The following is a 9590-nucleotide window of genomic DNA, read 5'->3' on the forward strand; positions in this document are numbered from 1 at the left end:
ATATAGAAAGAAGATGTTTTGAAAATGATGATGGCAACATATGTACAAATGTGCCTAATTTGTTACAATTGATGCATGGATTGTGATAAGAACTGTAAGATGCCCCAACAAAATGATTTATAGATTAAAAAAAATTGTAAAAAAGAGCACTGTGCTTCCCCCGCCCACCTCCAAGGTTTTCGCCCTTTAGGTCTGGCCCCTTTCATGAACCGGCTTTGAAGTACTCTGGTCTAAATTCTCCTCAACAATGAATGCCCCCCCAACCCCTTTCAGCACATGGATGGAGCTGAACGACACTCACTTTTTTTACTTTTCTGCATTTTGAAAAGCTGTTCATTTGCTTTGGAGTTCTTGCTTATCTTTAATGAAAATATAAATACCGTATATACTCAAGTATAAACCGAGTTTTCCAGCACATTTTTTATGGAATTTTTGTGGTAAAATTAGGTGCCTCGGCGGATATTCAGGTCGGCTTATACTCGAGTATATATGGTAAGAAATAGCAACCTGAAAGTTTAATTTTCTGCTCCTTTCCATCCTGCTGTATGTTACACCTTGAGGTACCCTCCTGGTCAAGCAGGCGGGAGAAAGACTGGGCTTTCTACTCCGGCAGATGGTTACAGTCTTGGAAAGCCACGGGAGGGGCGGGTTGCAGTTGCTAAGCATCAGCATCGGCTGGATGGCAGGGACTTGGGTGTGGTTGGTGGCACTGGAGCCATTTTCCAGTGAGTTCCTTCCTGGTGCGGGTGGTCCTAAAGGGGAGTATCCATATTCCGCCAGCTACGGTCATAGTTAAGGGGCTCTGGTGGCACAGTGGTTACACATTGGGCTGCTAACTGAAAAGTCAACAGTTCAAAACCACCAGCCACACCGAGGGAGAAAGATGGGGCTTTCTAGCCCTGTAAAGAGTTACAGTCTTGAAAACTCACAGGGGCAGTTGTATTCTGTCCAACAGGGTCCCTACGAGTCAGCATCAACTCGATGGCAGTGAGGTGTTGCTGTTGAAGAGGGGCCCTTGGGGTGCTGTTTGGTTAGTGTTGGATTGCTAACCACAAGGCAGGCAGTTCAAACCCCTCAGCAGCTCTGAGGGAGAAAGACGAGGCTGGCTGCTCCTCTAATGATTGGTAATGCCTCGGAAAGCCTACACAGGGCCCTTAGGAAGCAGGGGTGACCCCATGGCAGTGGGTTTGGTTTTGGGTCATGGTCATGTGGAACTGTGCTGGGGGCCACGGCTTCACTGGCATCGTAGTCAAGTCTCTGTAATAATGACTCCATTAATAGAATTAAAACGCTCTCTTTGACAAATGAGGGCTTTTACACTTGGGGTGGAAGGCGAGATAGTTTACCAGTTACATACATGTAAAAAAAAAGTACCAGCAGTATTTAAAAAGTACATACATATCTGTCCTGTCTGCAGGTCATAGTCAAAGGCATCCACAGAGTAGGACAGGCTGTCGATGTAATAGAAGATTCTGTGATCTAGGGACCAGTCCAAACCATTAGAGATGTCCACCTGGTCGAAGAGCTGTTGCACATGGTGATCAGGAAAGAGGGAGTACAGGGACCCTTGGCGCCGCTCAACAACTGCTGGGGCTGTTTCTTCTGCCATGGTGCCTACAAAACAAAGGCCGCCACGCTCAGCCCCCCTTCATGAGACCACCTTTTCTTTCAAAGGATCCTTTCCAGATTTTAAATCAAGAAAGCTATTATACAATCTCAATCCGGGTCTTACTTTTTTTTTTAATGATGAACACCTTGAAAATTAAATTAAAATTAGCATGAGAGGTTCCGAGGTCCAGCTAAGATGGAATAAAGCCAAACCCCACAGCCTTCCTCTCTCTCGAGTTTCCTCTTTTCATTCAACCGTGGACTCTGGACCAAATGCATAGCACGGCTACGTGAAAAGCGGCAGGTCACACCACCGGACTGGTGGGGAAGTCCCCGTTTTCTCCTTTAAGATCTCCGGGCTCAACTCACTGCAGCCTTCATGCCCAGAAGAGGCTGTGTGGTGCAGATGCAGATAGAAATCCAAGAAAAATTCTCTAGAGCTGCCTCATGGGGCAGAAATGAGAATTCCTTCAGCTCAGAGGAAGTAGAGGAAATCTCCCATGTTTCCCCCCCCTACCCTCCCCGGCCCCATTTTCACAAACATCAGTGTAATTATGTATCAGGGGTAACAACTGTGGAGAGGGGAGAGCAACCGGAAGTGACAGGAGGCCAAGTTCTCTTCCTTTGGAGAGCCAAACTGCTGCTTCCACATTTTCTCCCTGGGTCCTGGCCCTGGGTAGCCAGAGGCAGCAGCACCATCATAGAAGCGGCAGTTTCTCGCTGAAGAAATGAAAAGAGGAAAAACCCGGAAACCAGGAAACTAGGGGGTTCTCAGCCGAGAGGGAGGACTCAGCAGGATGAGCCCCAGGCGGCCATTCAGAACCTCCTGGGCTCAGCCTGAATTTGCATGGGCATGGCTCTCATTTGAGTTAGTTGTTTTTCTAAAGTAGATAACCAGGCCTTTCTTCCAAAGTGCTTACCAGTGAACTCAACCCTAAGGGCTATTCATGTGCTGTTTGTATTAATTTTCTACCACCCACCCCCTGTAAATTTGAAATGGCTTTTAATTTCATCACCAATAAAACTCCTATAATTAAAGTTCACTGAACTCCCCAAAATACCATACCTATCATGCTTTGATAGAGAAAGAAGTTGAAAGAGACACCTAGGAAAAGTGAGCTCCTTTTTCCAAACTGTGCTATGTTTTAAGCGCTCTCGTGGTTTCCGCCACAGCTCAGTGAAAGATTAATCATACCAGCAAAGTATCTCCCAGCGGGATCCACCTTCCCGTCATTGAATCGATTGTTTTTCTTGTCTTTATCGGTCGTGGCCAGGACAACTGTTGACTGATCTTCCCAGTTCAAAGCACAGAACTTTGTTCCAACAGTGGCCACGTAACCCCCTGACTGGCGAAGGGCCACCGAGCTGACAGGGGCATCTGCAAAGGCAAACACAGTCATCAGAATGCAGCAGGTGGAGCAGTATTGGAGCAGCACAATCACGATGAAGTTGAATCTTTATTTTCAACAAAAACTAAAAATATAGAGAGATATATAAAAAAGAGGCAGTTGTATGTGTAAAGCCAAATTGCCCCCGTGACTGGCTCCGGGATCTCGGGCAGGCTGTGGTTTCATGTTTCCTAGCAGTGCCAAGTAGGATGTACCCGGAGACTGAGGCTAGCCAACCTGGAACAACACAGCGAGCCCAACCTCCGAGGGGAGGACCACACGGCCAGCCAGCGCCGGAACTACACAAGGGACCAGACTGCCAACCTACCTCAGATAAGCCAGTCAGTGGATTGACGGGAGGGGGGGTGGCTGGGAACGCCCCGTTATGTATACCTGTAAATAAATACTTTCGAATTTCTTTGTTCCAGGCTCTAACCCAAGACGGCGCGTGTAGTTAAGCACCTAAGGACTGGAGCCCTGGCTTAAGCTAGCATAATAAAACCTCTTCTGTGTGTAGTTAAGCACCTAAGGACTGGAGCCCTGGCTTAAGCTAGCATAATAAAACCTCTTCTGTAATTGCAGCCTTGTGTTTGATCTCTTTCCATTAAAAGGGTAATTGTTCCAGGTCCCTAACAATAGGAGTCTTACTGCCCTTCTGCAGAACGGGGAGAAACCCTGTTGCCATTGATTCCAACTGGCTATTACCGCATAGGACACAGAGTAGCCTCTCAGAGACTGTCCAAGGCAAGACTTGGTCTCCTGTACTTTGAGACGGGACTGGTCAGGACAAGTCTCTGGAGAAGGACCTTATGCTGGGTAACGTTGCGGTCAGTGAACAAGATGGATGGAAGTGTAGCTGAAACAATGGCTTCAAGCATGGCAAGGGCCTTCGAGGACGGCGCAGCCCAGGCCTGCTTGTGCACGGGTTGCTATGAGGTAGAACTGACTTGTTCACACCTAATGACAACAATAATCTTTAGTGGCAGCGTGCTTTAACCACTGCGACACTGGCATCCATCAAGCGTCACAGAACCGAGTACGTCCTTATGGAGGGCAAATTTTCCCTGAGCAACAGGAATAGAAAGGCGTCCCGAGACTATGGCCTTTACTCCCTTCGGTCTGGAAGTGCACTCAGCTCCAGGTTAGACTCATCAACTATTTCAGATGAGAAGGCCAGCGTTTAAACACCCAAGGGCAAAGTTCACAGGGTTGGGGGGGGTGTCACAGGGAGGAAGTGGGATAAGTGAGGGTACATTGAGGAGATTGCAGTGATTGAGTTGAATCAGAATGTGGATGAATTGTTGAATGTAAAACAATGATATGCTCTCTACACCTTCGCCTAATTGACAATAAAAAGTTAACACGAAACAAAAAACATGAGTAGAAAGGCAAACAATCTACCTCCTCTGAAGTTCCCAGACTGGTAGGAGAAGCAAGAACAGTAAAATATAACCGCAATACGTGGAGGCAGGAGTCCCAGGACAGTCTTGCGTTCCAAGGAGAGGGTCCTAATTCAGCAGCTTGAGCAATTCAGAGATGTATCATTTGCCTAACCTCCAGGAAATTCAGTCAGGCAAAGCGTGTTCAGTTATAACACCTAGGTTTTGTAAATATCTCTATCCCCACTTCAATGCCAAACACCAAACCTGTTAGCCTCAATTCGATTCTGACTCCTGGCAACCCTACCACGTGTGGCTCACAGACTAGAACTGCTCTCTAGGGTTTTCTTGGCTGGAATCTTTACAAAAGCCAATCTGCAGGCCTTTCTTCCCTAGAGCCCCTGGGGGAGTAGTAGAGTGCAAACTATTTGCACCCCTCAAGGACCTTCCCACCAATACGGGGCTTGCCATTTGAAGGAAGTTTTATTTTATCTGTACTTAACAGAAAATTATTTCTCAAATCCTTTTTGGAAGTAAACATAGTAAAAACACTAAGTAGATAGAAATGCAGATGTATCTTTCATTATGTCTCTATATTTTAATTCAATACGTTTAATATTTTTCCATATATAAGAAACATTTTTTAAATGAAGAGATTGATTACCTTGGGCAGCAGGTAATCAAATTTGCTTGGTCACAGGAAGCAAAATTCTCAGAATTATTTTGAAGATATTTCCTAAGCACTTATTCAGTGCAAGGTGCTGGGTGCTGGGCTTAGACATTGAATCAAGCCACTGATGGTCCCAAGGACTGTGTGGGACCCTAATATAGGAGGGCTCTACTCTCATTAAGGGTCCCAACCTGTGGCCTGGGACCTGCTCCTCTAGACAACTTTCCAAACGACTGCTGACTCCACAAGCCCCTTCCATATCTGGGGGAAACGAGAGCAGTGGTTGTTCACTGAGAGAATTTTCATCTTCCGCAAAACCCTCATCTCTGCAGGAGACCCCCGAGTGGATTTGTAGCTAGTGCACCTCATGAGCACCACCTGGCTGTCAGTGGGGTCTCACAGGTTCCTACGCTGCTGAACAGGTTTCAACTGAGCTTCCAGAGTAAAAGAGCTATGGATGGAAGGCCTAGAGATCGACTTATAAAAAGAAAAGGAGAGCAACTAGTGAGAACCCTGCGGGTCAATAGGACTCAGCCATAAAGAGAAATCCTCTTCTAATGCATGCCCCAGTAGGAACCTTGAAAACATGTTGAGCGAAACAAGTCAGTGGCAAAAGGACAAACCCTGTATGATCTTACTGATATGAAATAAGCAAATATATAAACTCATGTCAACTCATAGCAACCCTGTAGGACAGAGTAGAACTGTCCTGATGGGTTTCCAAGACTTTCACTTTTTTTGTTAAGACTAAATCTTTTCGGGAGTCGAAAGTCTCATTTTTCTCCCAAGGAACGGCTGGTGGTTTTGAATTGCTGAGCTCACCAGGGCACACAGAAGAAATTTTACTTAGGAGCCACGGTGGAATGATTTGATATAGGATAGGGAGACTCCGTGTAAAACTTTAAAGAATGTAAGCAATGTCCCTGAATTGCATATGCAAAAATGGACTCAGCACGTGTTCTGTTGTGTGCACGATTTTCACACACAAAAGGCCCTATAAATTAGAAAGCTCTCATCAGCAATCAGTCACAGGGATGGTGCAGAACTAGGCAGCTTTTTGTTTCCTTGGGCAGGGATCACTGAGTCAGGGGCAGCAGCAGCTACAGAGCCCCTACAGAGGTAGGGGTGTGTGAGTGCTGGGCTAGACTAGGGAAGGCAATGTGCTCATCCTGACTCTGAGCTCAAAGGTCAGTCACTTTGTCTCCCAATTACAGAAGTGAGAAGGAAGGAAGGAAGGAAGGAAGGAAGGAAGGAAGGAAGGAAGGAAGGAAGGAAAGTATATGGTCTCCAGTTCTCAAGGTTTATGGGCATTCTTGCTATCCTTTCCCAGGACTACCATAATGAAATTACTTTCCTACTTTCCTCAGCACTGATCACAGCAAACTAGTGCCCCTGGGCCATAGGATCTGCGAACACCCCCATGTGGGAAAGCATATGGCCATTAATGGAATCACACTCAAGTGTGCTTGGATTTTGGTCATGAATCCTTTTTGTACACTCAGCAGATACTCTGGTTGATGCTTTATAAGTCCAGGGCCTCTTCTTTTACATTGAAAAGAAAGATTTACCAAGTCATTCCCCTCCCCTGGAAAGTTAAAGCCTTAGGACTATGGCTGGGCCACCAACCGGTTCTGCAACTTGCAATGATGTTATCTGAAGTTAAGGAAAATGATACCACAGGGCCTTGTCATCTAAAAAGAGTTCCTTTGGGAACTCTGCTCCTCATCCATAGTGGAAGAAGGAAGTCATGATGACTCTGAGTTTACTCCTAGATCAAACTGGGAGCACAGGGAGAACACCGCCCCACCTCATTTAAAGCATATAAACTATCCTTTGACAAGATCCCAGAGGGAATGGCAAACATTGGGTGACTGTCCCCCTACAGCAGCGGTTCTCAACCTGTGTGTCTGGACCCCTTTGGGGGTCGAACGACCCTTTTACAGGGGTCGCCCGATTCAAAACAGTAGCAAACTTGCAGTGATGAAATAGCAATGACAATCATGTTCTGGTTGGGGGGCCACCACCACATGAGGAACCGTATGAAAGGGTCGCGGCATTAGGAAGGGAAAGAACCCCTGCCCTAGAGGGGAGGGCGAGGGGAGGTCTGTGAAGATCGGAGGACAATTCATCCTTACCCACGGTCACTTGCTGCACTTGTTTGGTAAGCGAATCCCACCGGCAAACCTTTTGTGCAGGAATGTCTACGAAGAGCAGAGAGCTGGATGTTTCTTCCCACACTGGAGACTCACCACAGCAGCAGTTCATTGGCAAAACGCATTCAATTTTAATGGACGACATTGCCAGAGTAGAAACCTACCGACGAGAACAGAGATAAAATAAAGGGCAATCAAATGGAGTCAATAAAGTAAGACACCGGGCCTAACCCCCCCCCCCACCAAGGTCCCAACACAAATGCTCTCATTAGTACCGGAAAGGTAGATTTTGCAAAAGCAGAACAAAATAAACTATGCAATGTGCTGAGAGAGACATATCACGGGGTTCCAAAAAGTTGGTGGAACAAGAGACTGAAAGGATAACGGAATATTTTCCCCCCATGCACTTTTGGAAGTCCCCAAATACATGAACAAGAGCAATGAACTGAAATAAGATAGATGCGACATCCTTAGTCCATTTACCAATTTCTCTAGCGACCTTTACAAGTGGAGATGGGTGGTGTGACCACCCGCACCTTGGCTTAGCAGACTCTCAGGAGAGTGGGTGGTTCAGGCAGTGAAGAGCTGCCCTTTATGTCTGTACCTCAGCCCCAAGGCGGGCCTCGGGACTGGCGGCTCCCTCATTGGTGGCCCTTCTGGGCGTCTGCGGATCACCTTGTCTTGCCGCCCTGCCCATCTCTTGATGCCGTTGATTGCCTTTTCTGACCACTGGTGCCTTCCTGGTCATCGTAAACCCAGAACTGCTTTGTTCATGTTGCAAACCAGCTTGTTTACAGGGCAAACACACCGAGAATTATAAGTCAACATTCATTTGCCAATGCAGACAATGCAAAAGGTTAGAGGATGGGTCATCGTTTGGGCACCACTGGAGGAACTGACAGCCCCTTAATAATTTCTTGCTGCCCAGGCAGGCACTAGTTGAGTCCTGGTGGCTGGTGGAGTATACCCGGGCAGCTAACTGCCAAGTCAGCAGTTCGAATCTACTAGCCATTCTGCAGGGGAAAGATGAGGCCGTGGGCCGGAATGGAATCAATGGTCGTGAGTTTTGTTTTTTGAGGCAGACACAGTGGACAGGAACAGAGAACCAGGAGAGAAAAGGAGGGAAAAGCAAAGCAAAAGCTATTAGCAAAGATTAGGAAACAATACTTAACAACGTGGGAGAGGAAAAGGGCACAACAGGCAACTTTCAAAACCGCCTTGGGAAGGTTAAGGCTCAAAGTTGCCTTCAGCTTCATCCTTCTTCCAGGGGCAGCTAGCTCTTTAGAAACAAATGGTCTCACACATGTGTGAATGAAGGAGAGAAAAAAGGAAAATATTTGGTTTGATAATTTCCAACTGAAAAAGGAAACATATACTCACACAGCTCAAATCATCCTCAAATGCTGGGGCCATGCACTGGCTGTTAAACACCCCCACCCCCACCCCGCCCGGCATGAAAGGCTTTCTGAAAATCAATCAGTGAGAGTCCAAGGACAGCCGCCTGACTTTGGCAATAGCGATTTTTAACCCTGTGATCAGGGGTGTGCTGGCAAATGTTTCTGTGGGAAAGATTTCCCGGCTGTGGAAAGGCGGGGCGGGGGTGGGGTGTCTGGGGCGCGCTCCCCACGTCACGGTCGGGTACCTGTGCAGGTGAGGGGCCTCACCACAATCCTGGGCCCGCCGGGTGGGCGGAGAGCTGGCCGTGTTCCTGACACAAGGCCTAGCGGGTCTGGCTTCTCTGCGGCGGCGGGGCCTGTCTTCTCCGGGGCCGCGGCGGGGAGGCCGGTCCGACCAAGGCACTTCACGGGCTGGAGGAGATTTCTAGGAAGGCTCCCCAGGTCAGGTCAGGAGGAGGAGAAACCTTGGCCAGAGGGGGCCGCAGGGGGGTAGGGTGGGGGAGAGGCCGTGCCCCCTCCCCCGCCTCCCTCCTCCCAGGTCCTCCCACAAGGCTGCAGTCCTCTCACGTGGCTGGAAGAAACTGGAAAAGCTAACCAGGAGGTAGAGCTCTGGGGCCTAAGTGACTCAGAGCACTCTGGAGTTTGGACAGATATGGAAAGTTGATATCCTACTTAACAAAACAGAAAGAAAGCAAAGAAAGTTGTTCAAATGCCCAACTGTGAAATGTCTTGGTCTGGTTGATCAGCCCTTGCTTTAATCTGGAAGACTGTGCTGGCTGGGGGAGGGGGAAGGGCTGGCTGGGTTGTGATTTGATTGGAAAATCACGTGGAATAAATGATTCCAAGCTGCACACAGCAGCATAGTCTGGTCATACCACTTTTTTTCAAACTAACTCCGATACATTTAAGACTTAAAATGTTTTTGAAGAGTGGGAGATCAATGGACTGGTGGTTGCTCCTGGGGGGATGGTGACAAGGATTAACTAGGAAAGGGA

The 9590-nt window shown here is 47.7% G+C and overlaps 1 protein-coding gene across 2 annotated transcripts in view; it reads right to left on the reverse strand.

Moving 5' to 3' along the window:
- RGN (regucalcin) overlaps nucleotides 1-9063 on the reverse strand; it is a 15885-nt gene extending 6822 nt beyond the window's left edge. The window contains exons 1-4 of one of the 2 annotated variants that reach the window (XM_004713192.4): nucleotides 8841-9063; nucleotides 7181-7358; nucleotides 2804-2986; nucleotides 1399-1614 (exon numbers count right to left, since the gene is read on the reverse strand). In XM_004713192.4, coding sequence (XP_004713249.1) covers nucleotides 1399-1614; nucleotides 2804-2986; nucleotides 7181-7343 — 562 coding nt within the window. In that variant the 5' untranslated portion in view covers nucleotides 7344-7358; nucleotides 8841-9063. Of the gene's footprint in view, nucleotides 1-1398; nucleotides 1615-2803; nucleotides 2987-7180; nucleotides 7359-7681; nucleotides 7784-8840 lie in introns of those variants that run through there. The other variant, XM_045288322.1, reaches the window with a different exon arrangement.
- Between the last annotated feature and the right edge of the window lie 527 nt (nucleotides 9064-9590).

This window comes from Echinops telfairi, unplaced genomic scaffold (genome assembly GCF_000313985.2).
Source record: "Echinops telfairi isolate 266 unplaced genomic scaffold, ASM31398v2 ScPeMD7_19;HRSCAF=73, whole genome shotgun sequence".
NCBI classification, from domain to species: domain Eukaryota; kingdom Metazoa; phylum Chordata; class Mammalia; order Afrosoricida; family Tenrecidae; genus Echinops; species Echinops telfairi.